General features: G+C 31.1%; 1 protein-coding gene across 1 annotated transcript in view; it reads right to left on the minus strand.

The window, feature by feature from the left end:
* Positions 1-20,473, minus strand: part of LOC111633135 (mitochondrial import receptor subunit TOM40 homolog 1-like) — a 33,982-nt gene that overhangs the window by 3,157 nt on the left and 10,352 nt on the right. Inside the window, exons 3-5 of the mRNA XM_023377667.1 lie at positions 14,847-14,948; positions 8,965-9,202; positions 2,667-2,749 (exon numbers count right to left, since the gene is read on the minus strand). Coding sequence (XP_023233435.1) covers positions 2,667-2,749; positions 8,965-9,202; positions 14,847-14,948 — 423 coding nt within the window. The remainder of the gene's footprint in view (positions 1-2,666; positions 2,750-8,964; positions 9,203-14,846; positions 14,949-20,473) is intronic.

Consider the following 20,473-nt stretch of genomic DNA (forward strand, 5'->3'; position numbering starts at 1 on the left):
AACAGTCTCTGAGCTAAAACATGCAAAAGATGCCAATACCAAGGTAAGAAATTACGACATTAAACAAGTAACAATAAGATGTTTATTTTACACTGATTACTTTTTTCATATTCTTATCCATATGCATTTTGCCTTCTTTCTTATTTATAAGACTGAAGTTAATGTTTCGTTTTCTTGCTCTTCAATGCACTATAGCAACGATGTATATTAAGAAGTTGTGTAATCTGAATTTAAATTAGTATAACATTAACTATAATGCAGTCAGTCACATTTACATAAAGAGAACGGTTCTCATTGTACAACATCTAAAGGATAGAAATCCTAGAGCAAAAGAGTTATACCATAACAGTTGTTCCAAATGGGGTAAATATTTTCAATTGCATAAAGTATTAATTGCAAGAGGCTAAGATACCCTCTTCGACTCACAACAATATAATTCTAATACTAGACAAATTAAATTTGGAGCAACTAATTTCCTTTGTATTCAAGGAAATGCTACTGTAAAATTGTTATTAAATAATTATTATATTTAATCAAGTACTTACTTTTACATTTATTTTTTCCCTAATTTGTCATGAGTATGAAGATATGTGTAAACAGATTTAGTAATCAAAAACTAATTTTTTTGAAGTAAAAAAAAAAAAAAATTGCTATTTTTGTAGTTAAATACAATTATATGTATATATGAAATGTATTTCATATTGATCATCAATCAATATATATTCAATATGATCATCAATCAAAATATCCAAAACTAATGACTAATATAGGCAACATTACTTGTTAGCCATGATTGATTAGTCGATTAAAAAATGCCCAACACTGGTACAATTACCTTAGTTTCTTTAAATGTAAAAAGAAATAATAACCATAAAAGACAAAATGCGCCTTTGCCTCAGAAAAAAGCAAGTGACTTATTTTAAGGTCTGTATTTCAAAAATATCAGGTTGTACTGTATTTTCACAGAATGACTGTCATGTTGGTCTATCTGACGAACCATGAAATCATATTTCTGTATGGTAAAATCCAGCATGCCAATTTATCTTGGAAAAATGCTGGCATGCTGGTTTAAGTGAAGCTATACATCCCCCTCTAAAGAGCACATTAAAAAAAATGAACATGTTTTTATTCTAAAACCGTGAAACTGTCAGCATTACATCAAAAACTATGATTGTGTTTTTAATTTCATTTTGTCTTCTTTCTAACAATGTAAAATACTATTGGAATTCCGAAAGTGCTTTTTTATGTGTAATTTATTGTTATTTGATTCAAAAATGCAAAAATAAACATATTAAATTTAAGAAATTATCTGTAAATTATCTCAGCTTACACCAATTCCACATTGGCTTTGTGTGAAATTTGAGAGGAAGGTGTTACTTTTAAGGTCAGGGTAAAAGGTCAATGTAGCATGCACTAACTACTACTAATACTAATACCAAAAAGCCATTAATTGTTTTATTGTTTTGTAAATAAAAATTCTCTTACTGATTTTAAGTCAGTCAAATTACAATGTTATTTTATTGTACTCAGAAGAATGTTTTCTTTAACATTTAATTAACAATTAATTTTGTTACATCTAATTAATATTATATTTTAGTTGCAGTTTGACCAGCATGCCGGTAACCCTGGAGTTACTGGCATGCTGAACTCCCCCATTTTTGAGGCTCTGGACAGGTCCAAACCATCACTAAAAGTCACAGAAAAAAAATGTTTTTTAAGAAAAAAATATAGTAGTTAGAAATAGATTTTTTTATGAAAACGCGACGCTAACTTTTAAACAATAGAAGAATGTAAGTTTGTTGACCATCTCCAGTTGGAGATTGAATTAAATGTTGATTTTGACCTCTGCTGCACCCCCTGAAAGGTTTCGAATTGTATCAGGTAACAAGGAGAGACCAATCGGAAAGGGGAATCTGAGGAAAACAGATAAAACCCCAGAAATTCAAGGACGTGACGGCTTCTTCTCCCGAAAGTTCCAGGTGACAGATCTATTGCTGTGAGTGTGTCTCACGCACATCTTCGTCTCCATCTCCCAACCTCCGATGGACATCTTTCCATCAACGGAAGTCGACCGCATTGTCTTGGAGTCGTCGAGACGTGATGGAATTGTTCATTTGCAAACAAGGGACACTCCTTCAAAATGGGACTATCTTGGAAAGAGGAAAACCCAGAGGCCTCAGCCAACGTAGAACTTCCAAGATTGCGGAAATCTTGTAAGCTTCTTTCGTGTTTAATAAACAGGTTGTGTTATTGTAAATGAGGCATCTATCTCTGACTCAACTGCTTCCACATGTTGTTGATTGTTACCGCCGAGGCAATCCAGATGGCAAGGGAGACGATGACGATATATATCACATATTATCATTAATTAAGTTTTTTGAAATTTCTCCCCCCTCGGCCCCCATATTTTTATGCAACATGCTGGTCATTCTGTGAAAATATGGTGTGTATATATACAGTATAACTTCTATTCTAATGTAGACAGAGTATTTGATGTTCCTGCCATTTTTGCTGTTGTCCACAATATCCAGGTTTTGAATCTAACAACTTCATAAGCTTGATCATATATCATAATAAGCATTAGGAATTAAAACTAACATCCATTTAAAATAATAAAAAAGCAGACATGTAGGACAGATATAACAATAAAAGAAATAATTACATACCTGTAAATTTTCAGAACCTTTGTGATAATAACATGCATGAGCTGAATTAGCACTAATTGTACTGCTCCAAACATAATTAGAACCTGAATGATGATAAAAAATAAATTTATATTTGTATTATTTGCCAAATCATTAAAAATTCTAAAGCAATGAAATATATGTTTTATTTATTATTAGCTAATATAAATATTTTCAACCCTGAAACAGAAATATAATAATAAAATTACCACAATTAATTTGAGTTGTAAAGTTACAATAAGTTATATAATACAAATAAGTTTATTTTACAGTGTACAACCTTATTTAAAAAGCTTCTTCAGATAAATAGAACTATGTTGAATGCTCTAATGATTTCAGAACAAAAACATGCAAAAATTTTTTAAAAATCAACATGCAGTTCATATTGTGTATTGCATTTTAATCTGGTATTTCAATTCATTCTAATGTTTGTTTAATACGGTGTTTATTAGCTATATCCAAAATATGTTATTTTGGGTATAGCTTTTAATCATCTACAATTCAAAGCAGCACACTAAAGCATCAGATTAACATAACCTCAACATAAAAATGATAATTAAAGGGAATGATGCATCAATTATTAAGGTTGCTAATGTCAATTTCATGACTTGCTGTTGGGACCCTATATTTGAGACTGTCTAATGTTTTTATGATAATTCTAGCCTTGTCCAAATCCATTTGCACATTATGCTCAATTATATATGTCGCTAAAGCTGTATGATATGTGCTAATGTAGGTATTAGTTTACCACTGTAATCATGCTCTATTGCTATATGTTTTATACATTCTTTTTATACCATAGAAGAGAACCTTAAAAAGATATTGACTAGGAACATAGCAGTGCAGCAACAAATAAAAATTCAAAATCGTAAACGCATAATACTTGACTATGATCCCAGACTGAGTACAACTTACAGGATCATAACAAAACAATTAAATATCAGTTTAGCCTATAAATGCAACCCAACTGTATAAAAACTACTCAATAACAGTAAGAATAAGATTGAAGATAGCAAAACTCCTGGGTATATATTCCATACCACTGTATGACAACAGATTCAATAAAAATCTAACATATATAGGCTCAACAAACAGATCCTTAACACAGACTCAAAAGGTGTAAGGAACCAAAGTCCGAGCGTTATTTTTATTTACTTTTATTTTGTTTATTATTCTATTTTTGTTTGGGGCTTATGTTTTGTTAGGACGAAGGTTTCCTCACCATTCACCTTAGGAACTTAAAAATAGAAGAAAAACCAACTCACCGACGAAAGAAAAGCGCCGTAGAAAAACTCGCACACACTTGCGCTTCCCGAGCGGAAAAAAGTAAGTCCGCAACGAGAAAAGGGGGGGAGACCCCACAAGCACAAATTAGGGACTTGCTAAACCTTAAAGAATAAAAACATCCCGAAAAATTGTGAAAAAGAATAATGTAAAAGGTTAGCGAGTATTGTCGGAAAATAGGCTGCCAGACAAATAGAAAAAGATTTATTGTTAGCGAATAAGTATGTAAATGAGGGGAGTGATCTCATTCAGAATTGTGACGTCACCTCACAGTATAAAAACAGAACGTCAAGTGAAGATGCCTGAGGTGAACTCCTGATAGCAACGAGCTTTGGTGAGCTTCGTAGCAGTGAACGAGAGAGGTGTCCGATAGGATCAAATAGTTCCAAGGCGATTTTGAAGTTATTCGATTTGTGGATCGACGATTATAGAAAGTCTTGAGAGTTTGAGGAAATAGGTTCCTAGTATATTGAGGTGACGATTAGGATCTTTAATTTATAAGAATTATTGTTTATAAGTTAATTCTTTGATTTTGTCGAATTCCAAAGGGGAATAGAATTAAGTTAGAAATAGATTGATTTGAGTTTTGTCGGGTTGATTCTTGTTGAATTTCATTGAATAAATTATTGTTTGATTTTTACTAAATACTGTATATAGTTTATTACTAGAAGTTTAATTAAATATTTGATTTTTTTGACAAACTTTGTCATTATTTAATTCGGTGCACGCTTAAAGTCCAGGCCTGGCACACTAACACGAATCCGCGTAAAGTACCCGTTAGGGAACGGCTATTTCCGGCACACAGTAGTGTCGATAATCGTTGGAAAAGTCGGAAAAATAATATAGTACTTTACAAAAGTACCAATATGATATTAGTAAAAACAAATACAGTACAGCTCTAGCACAATATACAAGTGAGCAAGGGATGTCTCCATGATGGGCAGAAGCAAAGCTTTTAAAATGCACATTCAATAACCATAAACTAAGAACCATAGAGGTGTTTGAAATATTTGCTGCAACACATAAAGGAAGCTGCATTAATAGTAAAAAATCTACACACATATCCAAAGCATGGCAATCTATATTAGTTAAGCCCTTAAAAAATAGCGGCAACCAATAATACACATAATAATAGCAATTTACATCTTGCCAAATAATTTAATTTTTTAGTTTTTCAATTATATTATTTATTTCAGTCATTTTAATATTTTTTTTTGTAATTATTTGTTTAATTTGTTAAAACTATATTAATATTTTTGTAAATACAGTATATTTTAATTCAAAGACAATTACATCAATGAAAAACAACTTTACTCCAAACTTTGAACCTGCTATAGATGTTCAATATAGAATCTCCGTAACCTGACACAGGCCAGTGAAAGCAACAGAAAACATTCATTTTAAATCAGTAAATGCTGGAAAGGGAGAGAAAGGTGTGAATTTTAGTATTTAGAAGATAGTTACAGTTTTAGAATTAACAAATAGGTACTGTACATTATATATTCCAAGTACAGTAGAGCATCGATTATCCAACTCAATTGGAGACTCAGGTTGGTCGGATAACCGAAAAGAATGAAAAAAATACATTATTAGTATAGTATATTAGTATATCCCATGTAATTAGTATATTAGTATATTGCTATTAACCAACTTTGCATTGAATTTTCATCGATGTTAAACCTAACAATTTGTTTTTAAAATAATAATCGTCACTATTGTATCATTAAAAATTATTTTAAAATTATTTTATTGCTCACAAAACAAACAACCACTCATAATTAGAAAATTAAGTCTCGTTTAAATACTGGCCTCCCTTCAATGGTTGAGCTGGTGTTGCAGGCTAAAACACGCAAAAATTTAACAAAAATAATATTAAAGTAGCCAAGACATAGCTAAATATTGTAGTGCCACATCACTAGCGGACATTTGAAATTTGCGACTAGAACGGTCGGTTAACCGATGTGACGGTTAATCGGAGGTCGGATAATCGATGCTCTACTGTATACTTATTTTGTCTATCTTATCACTTGTTCCACCAGCATCTTAATGTCACTTGTAATCAAATATTTTTCCAAACTTGTGTTCACACATATTACATATGAACATCAACAACTGTTATATAATAAACATGCCAAACGATATGCCAATTCTTGAGCTATGTAAAGGCTATAATCAAATATTAGAAATTAATTAATTTGACTAGAAGTAGGCAGTTATGCTGCCATCTTGTATTAAATTTAATGACCAATTCCAAATTTAATTTTAAATTAATTTATAATTATTAAATTTAATACGAGATGGCAGCAAAACTGCCTNTATATATTGTATAATTTTCTTTGAATAAATGTTATACATAAAATATTTGAGTATTTTTTTTTTTGGCATGGAACACATTATTGTATTTTACACTAATTTATATGGAAAAAACTGTTTTGCTTAACGAGTGTTGTTAAACAAGATTCCACTGTACACACACACACACACACGTCTAGTTTCCAGTTATATCCTACCATCTTAATCTCTTCCTTATCATTTATGATCTTTTCTTTCTGATTATTATTCTGGTACTTGTTAATTATTTTTCTCTATTATCTTAGTGTGATATCTATGCTTTTTGACTGCTGCTAAGATGTAATTCAGCTCATACTGTAGATTCAAAATATCTGAGCAATGCATGAATGCCTTCTTGACTAAAGATCTGAATGCCTCCATTTTGAATTGATGTAGGTCGTGTAATCAGTCAGATATGAAAATTGGCTTGTAATTGGATTTTCTACATATTTCAGTTGTGATGATCCCATTTTGTCAGGTGAAGATGACAATTACTGCATCAGGTACAGTCGATCCCCTTATAACACTGTTTATTATTCCGTTTTATATGAATTCCATGTTGTACGAGTCACTTAGATTTTACAAATACGTGTGCTGGGCTGTGAACGGCTTGTAAAATTTAAGTGACTCGTACAACATGGAATTCATATAAAACGGAATAATAAACAATGTTTTAAGGAGGTCAACTGTATCTTAATTGTCAAATCTCTCTAAAATGATGCCATTTTGTAAATAGGGGCTAATTACTGAAAATTTGAGATTTCAAGATAAAAATTCAAGTTAGAATGTCTAATTATACCAATTATAATGTGAATTAAATGTTAAGAAAATGAATAGCAGATAACTAAAAGCAAGGTATGTATGTTTTTGATAGTTTTGGAAAAAATCGCAATGGCAGATGAATATATTTGTGTCATACAAAGGAAAAATGCTTGATGAGTTTGTAATTGCAATTAAAAGTTGGCATATAAACTGTTCTATCACATAACTCTTCTGTTTTCAAATTGCTTTTTAAACACTGAATCCATGGATTATCCACACAAAATTACTGTAATTTTGTCCAGTAAGACTTTTAAAATTTTTTTAAATTAAATTTTTAAAAAACAAATTATAAGTAAAATAATATAACATTAACTTCAACTGAAGTTTATTTTACATATATATATCTTTCATCTTCAGAAGATTTTATTTTTTTTAAATAAATTCTTCTGAAGATGCAATTAAAATTATGTCCAAAATACCAAAGTAAATGTTTTCATTGAATTTATTAAGAATAAAGCTGATTATTTTAATTTATTAAGTTGCTTATTTAGAATTTTATTTGAAAATGACACCTTAACATAAAAAAAAATAAAACCCTTAACAATTGCAAGAGTCTAAAATTTGAATTAAATTCAATGGAATCCACTTATAATCACTTTGGGCCTTGCAACTTTTCATGATAATAATTGGCTGAAATATTAAACAGAACATGAAAAATTTTCACGACTGAATTCAATTTATTACAAACAATTACGGTATGAACATGTACAATTTATATTTATCACAAACTGCATACTTAATAAATACAACATTCCATATGCTATATATATATTATCAAACCTATTCATTGTGGTATGATCAGGGCATCATTCTCTTGACACACTTTAATATCTGCTTTCATTGTGGACTAGGTCTACCAAGATGATGTGAGGCTAGATATATAGCCTACAGTAGGAGATAGCCAACAATTCTTACTTTTGTATGTTCAATTAAATATCCAGACATACAATGCTTGTTTTACATGATTAAATAGGTACATCACCATTTAGATTTAAACACATGGTAATCATGTTTTAAAACTTAATATAATAAATGTGCATGTTGTAAGCTGTTTAAAAAAATTTATAAAAAATATAATTTTGTAAAGAAAATGTAATTTTATTATTAAATAGACATTTATGATGTGCAATAGAAATAAGTCCAAATTAATTATTTATTACTGGCCAAAGACTGATTTCAATGCCACCCAAGAGCAGCAAGAGAATTTCAGAATCTGTGAAAAATTTAAATTTTAGACAAACAGTCAAATTGTTCATAAATAGGAAAACTTCAGTACCAAAAATATTATAGGAAGCATCCTATCATAGCAATTTAACATAAAAAAAAAAAAAAAATTTTGTTGACCAGCATTATATGAAAAAATTTTATGTAAGACATAGACAGTATGAGGAAAAAAATGTTTTTGTATGTATATTTAACTGTAAAAAACTTTTTTTGTAATTTAGCTATATTTTTATCTTTATTTATTGTATTCATTGTTATAATCAGTAATCATATAAGTTTATACCAAATATAAAGTGATATCATATTTTATATTTGGAATAAGGAATTTTTTTAAAGTTTTTAATAATTATTTGTGAATCTGTTGTATTTTAATCTATTAAATGTATTTAGAATTACATTTTATTATAGTTTTTAAAAATAAAATAAATTATGACAAAATTCTTTGCTTTTCCCACTTGTCAACTTCAACCTGTAGCAAATGAGCTGTAAATTGTGAGAGCAACCTACAAATTGATTTGATTGCCAGGCCTGGTCTACAACATGCTGATGCTTTGCACCAGGCATTCAATCAATCAAGGTTGCTGCTGTTGTGCATATATTAATAAAGAAAAAAAATCACCTGTATATCTTCCAGCTAAAGAAAGAAGAGAAATTTCATTTCCAGGTACTTGAGGACCATACTGATATACCATTTCTGCTCCAAGAGATACAGCTTTTGTAATAGCTTGAAGATAATGAAGAACTATAACACCTGATTTATTTTGGATGTCTATATTTCCCAATGTTGCAGATGTAGTAAAATCAGATCCTTTATAATCCGTTGTTAGTTGGGATACAACATATTTGGAATCTTGAATCTGCAATTTATGAAATAATTCATATGTAAGATATCTAGATAACTTTTATATCATTTTAAAGAATTTCTTAAATTCTTTAAAATGATTTAAATAAAATGTGTTTAAGGATGATACAGTTGATTTGCCTTAAAATGAACACAGATAAAGTGAATTTTGCCATTGCCTGGCAAAAACACCATTGTCACAATGTTAATTTTCAAGCATTAAAGTGAACAAAAATTTTACCAGAATTTGTTAAACCAACCAATCTGTTAATTATACCTTCAAACCCCAAAGAAATAACCCTGTTTTTAATAATGATTACTTTTTACACTTTTTGATGTAAACAAAAGTGGTACTGTAAAAACAATGTTCTATTTTGAATAGAATAATGGATTTTCTTCTAATAAGCAAAGACAGGTTCAACCTAGAATTGTAGAGCAATTCGAACATCTGGTTTTAGCACACCATTCTACTATACTTAAAAAATAGAGGGTGAAAGTTTAAGGATGTCCACCCCTTTAAACAGATGCAGTCCCATGCATGTGCTAGTTTATGATAGTTTATGGGGAGTGCATATAGTGATGCCAGATTTAGCACTTTTGCTAGTGATGCCAAATTTGGCTTTTTTTACAATCTTTTGGCACCAAAAAATATTTTCTACTTTTTTGAACAGTCTTCAACAGAAAAAAATTATGAATTTCTTATAGCTTTATTTTGTTTAACTATTCTGATATACTGCTCCATACTTCAAGGGTGAATACTGTTTCCTCTTCATTATTTGATTTGAAAATTGTTTAGAATATTAATTTATTTTTGTAAAAAATTTAATTTTATTTAACTTTATTTAGTAAATTAATTCAAGATATTATAATTTAGAGATTTCAACTGTTTATTAAGCCTTAACTCTCTAAATTATACAACCTTGACCTTGACCTGAAAATCATTAATACAAATTTTTGATAGTAAACTAACTGCTGTTCCCCTAGTGATTCGTATTAATGCAAGTTGACTGTAGTTCATATAAATTACCAAAACATGACTTGATATTCCAAGTATATATAAAACTGTTCAGATTGCACCTTACTTTTGGTTAAAAATAGTGGGTGACTGGTTAATGAACATAATCCATTCCAAGGCTGTGTTTGCTACCTGAATTGTTTGTTAACCGATTATTGATTTACCATAGATTTTTATGAGACTTTGATTAATTTGTTCTGGAAATCCCAAAAAATAAATAAAAAAATTATATACTTTCTTACTATGTTTATTTATATGTACATAAATAATAAAAATACATATATACAGTTTTGCATTTTTATCAGTCATGCTGTTTTTCTGTTTGTGGGACATTAAAAAATCTGTTCAATATCAATTGCTTTTCTCTCTTCTTCAGGATTTTTTGGAAGTAATTAATAGCATTGTCATCGTAGAGATCCCCAAGCCTAATGGCATCCAAACCTCAACCTGGGTCGAATGCCATTCTAAGATTGTTGTTCTGACATCCTTCCACTTCTTCAAAAGATCTTTTAATAGCAGATGTCAGCATTGATCCTCTTTCATCTTCGTCTTTTTCAGAAGAAAACACATCTTGCTGAGTTTCTTGGTGTTCTTCATTCAAGAGTTCTCAGAGTTCTGTCATCAGATCAGTTTCCATTATGAGCTCTTCAATGTCATCTTCATTCACTCCAATTCCAGATCTCTATTAGTTATCACAATTTCATCCATAATTTCAGGGATATCATCTCCGTCTCCCTGAATGCAGGAGAGACACAGCTTTTGCCAAGCAGAATTCAACTGTCATTGAGTGACTTCAGATCATGCCTTTTGAATGAGCTATATAGCTTCAAGAATATCAAATTTTTCTTTCCAAATTGTTTTAAATGTCATCATTGAGGAGAACTGACATGCTTCAAAACACCAATGAAACAGTGCTTGAATGTACAATTTCTTGAAACCTGCATTAACCTCTTGATCCATTGGTTGAATGAACGAAGTGGTATTCGGAGGCAGAAATTGAACTGTCAGCCAGGAAAAGTCTCTCAGCAAATTATTTTCAAGGTCTTTGGGTGTCCTGGTGCATTGTCCAATAGCAACAATGCTTTCAATGGCAATTCATTGGTCTGAAAATAATTCGTGATGCTTGGAGCACCAACTTCAAACAGCCATTCTTTGAAAAGAGCCTGTTTGACCCTTGCCCTTTTATTTGATCTCCACATCATCATGGTCAGTCTTTTTTTAATTATGGAATTTTTAATGCTCTAGGGTTCTCAGAGTGATAGACAAGTGGGATAAGCATTATATCACCACTAGCATTAGCTCCCAAAAGTAATGTCAATCGGTTTTTCATAGGTTTATGCCCAGGAATATTTTTTTCATCTTTCGTAGTGTAGGTATGGTTCGGCATGCACTTCCAAAATAAACCAGTTTCATCACAACTGAAACTTTGTTGTGGACAATATCCTTCATTTTTATTGAATTCTTCAAATTTGAGACAGAACTTCTCAGCTTCTTCTTTATCTGCACTAGCAGACTCATCGTGAATTACCACATGTTTAATGCCTGATCTCATTATAAACTTTGCAAACCATCCAGTGGTAGCCTTGAATTCTATCTCCTCATGATGAATGTGGAGTTTGTTTCTTCAAGCTTTCTCCTGAATGATAGTCATACTAGTTACATCTCTTTTCATTTCCCTTTCTTTTAACAAAATTAAAAGCAATCTCTCCATTTTTTCATCTTTGTTTCTTAGATGTGATTTTTGTTACTCCTTTAGCTGCTTGAATCTTCTTTATTATATCTTTCTTAGTTAAGATTTTGCCTACTGTAGACCTGTTCAAGCCATACTGCCTAGCAACATCAGACATCTGACCACTCTCTATCTTGGCTACTATCTCTTGCTTGGTTTCTATAGTGAACATGATTCTTGATACTCCACTGTTTTTAGGCTCCATAATATTATCAATTTGTTTTTGAAATAAAAAGTTCAGAAAATCACACACAAAAATTCAGAGAACAGAAATCAACTAGTGCACGAAAGAATTATGTAAATGTGAAGCCTAAATGAAATTTGAAATTTCGGTGTTAAAACATTAACAAATATCCAATAGGACAGTTAAACTCTCACCTTTAGAAATAAAAACCAGTGCAAAACTTAAGGAGTGTCTGACAGTCTCGCAAAGACTATAAAAAATTATTCGTCAGAAAGGTAAACAAAAAGCTGGAATTACAATGGAGAGTTTCAAAGTTTGGAGGAATACTATCCAATTGGTATCAGGTTGAGTATTGATGTCGATGTCTCCCACTCTCTGAAAGGTTTCAAATTGTTACCTGGAGACAAGGGAAAAACCAATCGGTATTTGTTATTTTATGATGCTTTTTTTTTGTGTTTGTTCTGTGAAGTTTTCGTTGTCCAAAGATAAAAATCTTTTGCAAAAGTGTCCGCTGTCCAAACTGTTAACCAATCACCCACTATAAGTTTATAAGTAATAAATACATCAATGATTACAAGAATTTGATATTATAAGACAAACAAATTGTATCTCTTGTTTTTAAATTTAATAATTTAATGTAATAATTTCAAACTCTAAAAATAATAAATGGTTTAGACTAAATTAAAATCACCATCCAAACAAAGTAGGCAAGTATAGTCAAGTCTCCATGTTTATAAAATCTGGTATTCACAGATTTGTGTCTTCATAACGGCAGTCACAAAATTTATCATACTAAAAATTCAGTTGCTTCTTGATGTATTTACTCAAAGTGAAGGTGGGACTTAACTGTCTTTGGTGTTAAAATAAATCTCATCTATGTAGGACAGCTTGTGACCATTATGGGCTCTGTGTGTCTTGCAAATACCCTTGTACAGTACATTACTTGTTCTTAGTCATATAATAAAACTTTGACACAGTATTTTCAGAAACATGGGTCTAAAATATTGCTCATTATAAATAAAGTACAGAAAAACATTTTTTTCAATGCATTCTGTAAATTTGTAAACCTGTAATCAATTTACTGATAAATATGTAATAATAGGACTGAAGAGGGGCATTAAGCCTGAAATGCATATCCGTCCACACCAATAAAACAATCTTTTTCCTCTGAAAGTGCTCCTGTGTGATATGTTCTCAACAGCAACATTGTGCTAAGAAAATACATATAATAGAGAACAACAAGCAACCAAGATTTACAGAAAACCAGTTTTAAAAAATGTTTTTATTCACATAAATGCACTAAAAAATAAAAAATAAATTTTCTTCAGTTTTCGTAGTATTCTTGGTATTATGCAACCAAAAATAAAAGCCAAAGAAAATTTATTTTTTTTTACTTTTTAGTTTTATATATGTACTGCTAAGTTAGCTAAATTCTTCTTGTTTTAGCATTTAATTGGAAAGTGAATGAAAAATTGAGTTACAATATTTTATGTAGACAGTATGACTAAAAAATGGCAAGGGTTTGTCCTATGTGTAGTACCATCTATTATCAGATTTTTACAACTTTTAATTTTTTGCTAATTGCTAAATTAAGTACTATTCGTTTATTATGGTCAATCTTGGGAGTATTATCCCAACTAAACAGATATCCAAAGGAAGAAATAGAGAATCTTATTTCATCCTTCTAATCCACTGAACGGCGTTCTCCCAAGATTGACCATAATAAACGAATAGTACTTAATTACATCCCATTTTTGAACAAGATACACAGATCTACTGCCAAGTCTAATAATATACACATTGTATACCGGCGCAACCCCACTATTTTCAAACTTTTGAGAAACGATAAAAAGAAAGAGGATTGGAATTCAACAACGGGTATATATTCAGTACCTTTACATGATCAACGATTTGATTCCAGGCTAGTTTACATGGGTGTGACGATGCGTGGTCTAAAGCAAAGGCTCAAGGAACATAAATACACAATCGATAGGAACATTGATAACACTGTCTTGGCATCGTACGCAACGCAACAGGATATAGACATGCAATGGGATCAAGCATCAATTATAAAAATGACGACTAATAGGCAAACGATCAAACATCTGGAGAGGTTGGAAATCTATAAAGCACACATGAAAACCGGTTGTATAAACCATAGAGACGCCGACTCATTGTCCACTGCGTGGAAGTCCTTTTACAATTATTAATTTTTCACTATTTATTTTGTTTATTTGTTAATTTTTCACTATTTATTTAGTTTATTTGTTAATTTTTCATTAGTTCGTCCGCTAGGGCGTTTCCGTTAATTATTTATTTATTTCGAACGCATTTTATGTTCTATACAGGGCTGTGGAGTCGGAGTCGTGGAGTTTTGGTGTTTTGGCCGGAGTCAGAGTTGTCAAAAAATCCGCCGACTCCGACTCTCTTTTTACTTACCAACTTGTTATGTATATGAAACGGAGTCGGAGTCGAAAGATTTTTATGCGACTCCACAGCCCTGGTTCTATATTTACTGTTCTATTTTTCGTAACTGAGGATGATCGTTGAAAAACGATTGAAAACATTTTTATTTTATTAAATTTTGCTGGATTTATATCGGTGTAATTTATTTTTCAACTAATTCTGATTTATTAATACGAAACATTTTATTTAAAGATTCATTTGTTTTTACAAATTAAGTTAGTCAAAATAAAATTTTAAAATTACTATTTAAAATTAATATTACTTACCTGGGCTGCAAACTTTGTACGAACATTTCTATTTATCTGATGAATGATATTGGCATTTAAATTACCATTTGGATCTATATCACCAAGAAGAACTGGATAAGCCTAAGTTTAAATAGAAGTAATGAAAGTATTTAATTACAAAATTTTAAAAAATACATACAAAATTTGATAGTATAAGAAAAATATTTTTATTAGTAGTTCTTTCCTGAGATATTGTTTTTCTTTGAAAAATATATTAGATTATTTAATATGATTATAAATCAGATAACAACTTAATTATATATTTTTGCAGTAATTTTTATTTGTTTGATATTATTCATAACAAGGAAAAAGCAAATAAAAATTAATAATTGCTTTAAATTATTTAGTTATTTCTATGTTTTAATAAAGTGATTTGATTAGTGAGTTTAAAAATGAACAAATTTTAAACAGCTATGTTACATTCTATTATTAAACAAATAATAATGTCATGTATTGAATTAGATCTTTACTGCTTTCTAGGTGTATCCTAATTACATACCAACTTCTAACCTAAGTACTTTCAAGCTGATAAGTCCATCATCAGAGATTCAAAATATGTTTCACAAAATGTAAAAAATTCAGAACAAACATATCTGATTTGATGGTTTTTAACCATTGAAATTGTCAGCCTGAAAGTACTTTAGTAGGTTAGAAGCCTGAAAGTAGGTTAGAAGTTAGTATGTAATTAGAATAAAATACTAATAAAAAAGTAAATATCTAGTTTATTAATTTACAAAGGAGTATTTTGTCATGTATTAGTTTTCTGTAATTATCATAAACGAAGTGAGATGAAGAGCATAGTTTAAATATGTTATTTGATGTTTATAGTTATATGTAATAGCACATGTATATTTTGATATATGCAAGATATCAAGAGTTGAAGTATTACAAGATAGCATTGCTAGTCTATCAATTCTAGTATTAATTTAACTGACTTTACAAAAGTTTTCTAGAAGTTTTTATTTGTACAAAGTCAATAGAAAAGATATCTTTAGAGGACAGTTTATTAAGTATGATAGTAATAAGTGGTGCTATTTGAAATGCTATTAATTTAATAGAACAAAGTTAACACTACAAAAAAAAAAAGTTCTGTACTGAATTAAAATGTCTGAAGTTAAGCAGTGTGTCTAATAAATTTTAAGACAAACTGTACTATTAAAGTTTCACAATTTGCAGAATGAAGATAAGGAACTTAGAAATCAGCACTTTAGAAGTTTCTAGAAAGAGCTGAATTTATGAAGAAAAATACAGATTTGCTCTTTAACTGGCTTTTATGAAATAAAAAAATTTAAAAATTGGGAAAAGTTCAAATTATTCTAAGTCTTAAATTCTCAAATTACTATTAAAAGTTCAAATAAAAACCACTAATTTCACTACTACTGATTTTATTTTGATCTGAACAAGAAGAGTGCAAAAAATCTACAAGTCATAATAATGCAGAACTCAATATTCAAAACTTGCATCCAAGCTTAGCTTGTAGATAATATATTCACTGTTATGAAAAACCAACCTAACAAGCAAGGATGAATTAGTTCTAGTCATTTGCCACAGAGAACTGAAGGTAAAAAGTAATAGTCACTATCCTGTACAGCAGTGTTTTTCAACCGGGGTGCCACGGCGCCACGATTGGGGTGTCGCAATGTTTAGGGCCTTTAGTCATTTTCTTGGAAATTTACTTAAGTGTAGTTCAAGATAACTCATTGTCAGTTCTACTTTGCTACGAGATATCTAGTAAGCAAAGAAACGATGACTAATCGCATGTTAATGTAACGTTCAACACTACGTGTACACAAGTTCGCCCAAACCACATTACTTGGCCTTCACATTCCCAGTCCCAGTACCGGGCCAACCAGCAGAGAAGAACGACATGGACACTTGTGTCTTGTATACACTTTAAAAAGCATTGCATTGCACTTTGAAAAGCCATAAATGCACTAAAAAATAAAAAATAAATTTTCTTCAGTTTTCGTAGTATTCTTGGTATTATGCAACCAAAAATAAAAGTATTGAATGTTCATGTTTAGATATATTCTTACTCACACTTTCTATCAACTTTTATGGCTACCTACAAGCACTTCACACTGAATTATCTAAATTCTTCTTGTTTTAGCATTTAATTGGGAAGGGATGAAAAACTGAGTTGCAAGATTTTATNCCCATTAGCCCCCTTATTCAGATCCGCCGCTGGTCAAGGGTGTCACGATTTTTTATTTTTCAATCAGGGGTCCACTCAATGAAAAAGGTTGAAAAACACTGCTGTACAGCTTACAAAGCATGGATTCATGCCTTTAGGATTCTCAATTCTATTTTTCATTTGTAGACAGACCAGAAAAGAAAAAAGTAAGAATAGAATAATAAGTAAGATTACATTGAAAAATCTTGCAATCTAATACAGTGGGTGATCGTTTAATGAACATAATCCGTTCCAAGACTTTGTTCGCTATCCGAATTGTTCATTAACCAATTATCGATTTACCATAGGTTTGTATGGGAATTTGATTAATTTGTTCTGGAGACCCCAAAAAAATAAAAAATATATACTTTCTTACTACTGTCTGTGTACAGTGGTGCCTCGTATAACGTACGCCTCAAATAATGGACGTTGCAAACAACGGACTTTCTGTTTGGCCATTACGTGACTCGAGCAACGAACTGGCTGCGAACAACGGACTTTCCGTTTGGCAGTTACGTTAGGCGAACAATGGACTTTCTGCGAACAAGTGCGAATGATGTTTCCATTCTTTTGCTGTTGCCAATGTCAATCTGCTAGTTTTATAATATATTAATATTATTAGAATATATTATTAGTATATCTGAAGTACAGAGCTCCCGTTGTGATTCGGCTTACTCCCTTGTTTATTACATACATCACCTCAGTGCAGGGTATTTACATTTATTCAAGTGTTGTGCAAATCATGGCTTCTAAAAAAACAGAAAGGTGATTTTCAATTGAAACAAAGCAAGAAATCATTAGAAGGAATGAAAGTTGACAGAAATTTCCTTGTCAAATGGGGACAGGTTCAGGAGTTTACCAACATTCATTATCCAAACATAGTTGAGGCCAACAGGATCAATGATCTCTACATTGACATCCTTGCCCGTCATTTCCGACAGGTGTTGAAGAAGAAAGAGAAACAGACCACCTTGGACATGTTTTTCAAGAAGCCAGCTGCCAAAAGACAAAGGATGGAACAAGAGGAGTTGACCCTGCAAGCCCCAGTAGCCTCTCCTGAATCTGACTCCGATTAAAAAACAATAAAAAGAGACCTGCTGCAACGTGTGAAAAGTCTGTATCTGTATAAATGTGTGAATAAAGTGATCCTCCACCTCCTCCTCACAACATCTGACTACCCGGCATAATTGGTGACTGCTCCATTTTCATTTTTTTTTTTTTTTATGGTACAGTACGGTTATTTTGTGCTGCAGAACGAATTATATGTTTTAACATGTATTTCTATGGGAAAATGCGTTTCGTATAATGGACTTTTCATTTAACGGACGTGAACTTAAAACGGATTAAGTATGTTATACGAGGCACCACTGTATATGTAATAAAGTCTGTGTATATGTAATAATAAAAATACATATACACAGACTTGCATTTTTATTAGTCATGTTTTTTTGTTTGTGGGGGTTAAAGAATCTGTCTAATGTTGATTGCTTTTCTCTCTTCTTCAGAATTTTTCAGAAATAATTAATAGCATTGTAATTGTAGAGATCCCCAAGCCTATTAACCTCAACCTGGTTTGGATGCCATTCTAAGACCGTTGATCTGACATCTCCCACTTCTTCAAAAGATCTTTAATTAATAGCAGATATCAGCATTACTCCTCTTTTTCATAATAAAACTTATCTCACCAAGTTTCTTGGTGTTCTTCATTCAAGAGTTCTTGGCATTCTTCTGTCATCAGATCTGACAGAAGAACGCCAAGAACTCTTGAAATCATTATGAGCTCTTCAATGTTCTTTATTTCTCAGATGTGATATTTGTTACTCCTTTAGCTGCTTGAGTTTTCTTAATTATACTGTATCTTTCTTACATAAGATTGAACTGCGACCTACTGTACATTTGTTCAAGCCATACTGCCCAGCAACATCAGACATCTTCTGCCCACTCTCTATCTTTGCTATTATACTCTCACCTTTCGAAAATATTTATGAGTTTTCATTAATGAGCACTCATTTTAGTGTTCATTTAGTGCTCATAGTTATTGTTCATTTTAGTGTTCATAGTGCTCATAAATATGAAAAGTCATTTATGAGTTTTCATATTTATGAGCACTCATTAAGTTTTGCCCGCCTGACAGTCTCACAAATACTATAAAAGAATTGTTTGTCATAAAAATAAAAGACTGAAATTACAAGGGAGTATTTCAAAGTTCGAGGAATACTATCTAATCAGTATATATCGGGTTGAGTGTCGATGTTGATGTCTCCTGCGCTCCAAAAAGTTACCTGAAGACAAAGGAAAATCAATTGGTATTTGCTATTTTCGTCGCTTCTTTTTATGTTTGTTCAATGAAGTGTTCGTTACCCGATCATAAAAATCTTTTGCAAAAGTGTTCGTTGTCCGATCATCAAAATCTTTCGCGAAAGTGTTTGTTATCCAATTTGTTCGTTAACCAATCACCCACTGTACTAGATGTAGTTAGGCCTTATTATACAGCTAGGTGAAAAAATCAAAATGTTAGAAAAGAATCTTCAATTTTTTTCCTGTCATACAAATAAAACGTGTGAACCTCCATAGAGTGTAACATCCAGTTGACCACCTTCCCAAGTTGTCCTAACTTTTGTAGACCTGACATAACCATATGTACACAATTGAAAGTCAATCTCTATTTAACTGTACAACACACCGGGATGAATATATAAAAAATAAGCGAATCACATTAACACAATAACTGGAGTGCATATGATCGATATTTACAAACGTTTTTGTAGCTCCTCCTGGGCTCTTCCTCAGGCTTCTTTTTTTGTTCCAAACAAGCTGGCAAATTCCCAAATCTAATACCATTCAATCTATTTTTGAATGTTAACTGCCAGCTTGTTTGGAACAAAAAAAGAAGCCTGAGGAAGAGCCCAGAAGGGGCTACAAAAACATTCACAAATATCGATCATATTATTTGGTTAATGTGAGTCACTCCTTTTTTATACAATCTCTCTATATTGACCACCTCTTTAAGTTGTATCTTAACCACCTGTACTATAACACACAGTATTAATTTATTCTCTAATTTGACCAGTTGAGTCCAATCTGCATCAAGGGCAAGAAAAATGAAATGCAGAACTGGTAGCAATAAATTTCTTCAAGAAGAATATCAAGAATACAATAATTTTGACTTTGAATCGGTAATTTAACAATGATAATTATGTATTAATTTAATCCAGTAAGGAAAATCAATTAGGCTTAGTTGTTATCTTGTCGTGATCAACTGTCACATCTATAGGTGGTCACTTCAGCCTAATTCATTATAATTATAAAAATAAAATTTAATCCATCAGATAGTACAAAACAAATTGTTCTATCGTAAAGAGAAAATTTATCCAAGTCCAATTAAAAAAAACTGTCACCTGACCAATTTTCAACTGTGCAAATGATTTTTGAA

This window comes from Centruroides sculpturatus, unplaced genomic scaffold, assembly GCF_000671375.1.
Source record: "Centruroides sculpturatus isolate CEXI.00-Female unplaced genomic scaffold, Cexi_2.0 scaffold786, whole genome shotgun sequence".
NCBI lineage: Eukaryota > Metazoa > Arthropoda > Arachnida > Scorpiones > Buthidae > Centruroides > Centruroides sculpturatus.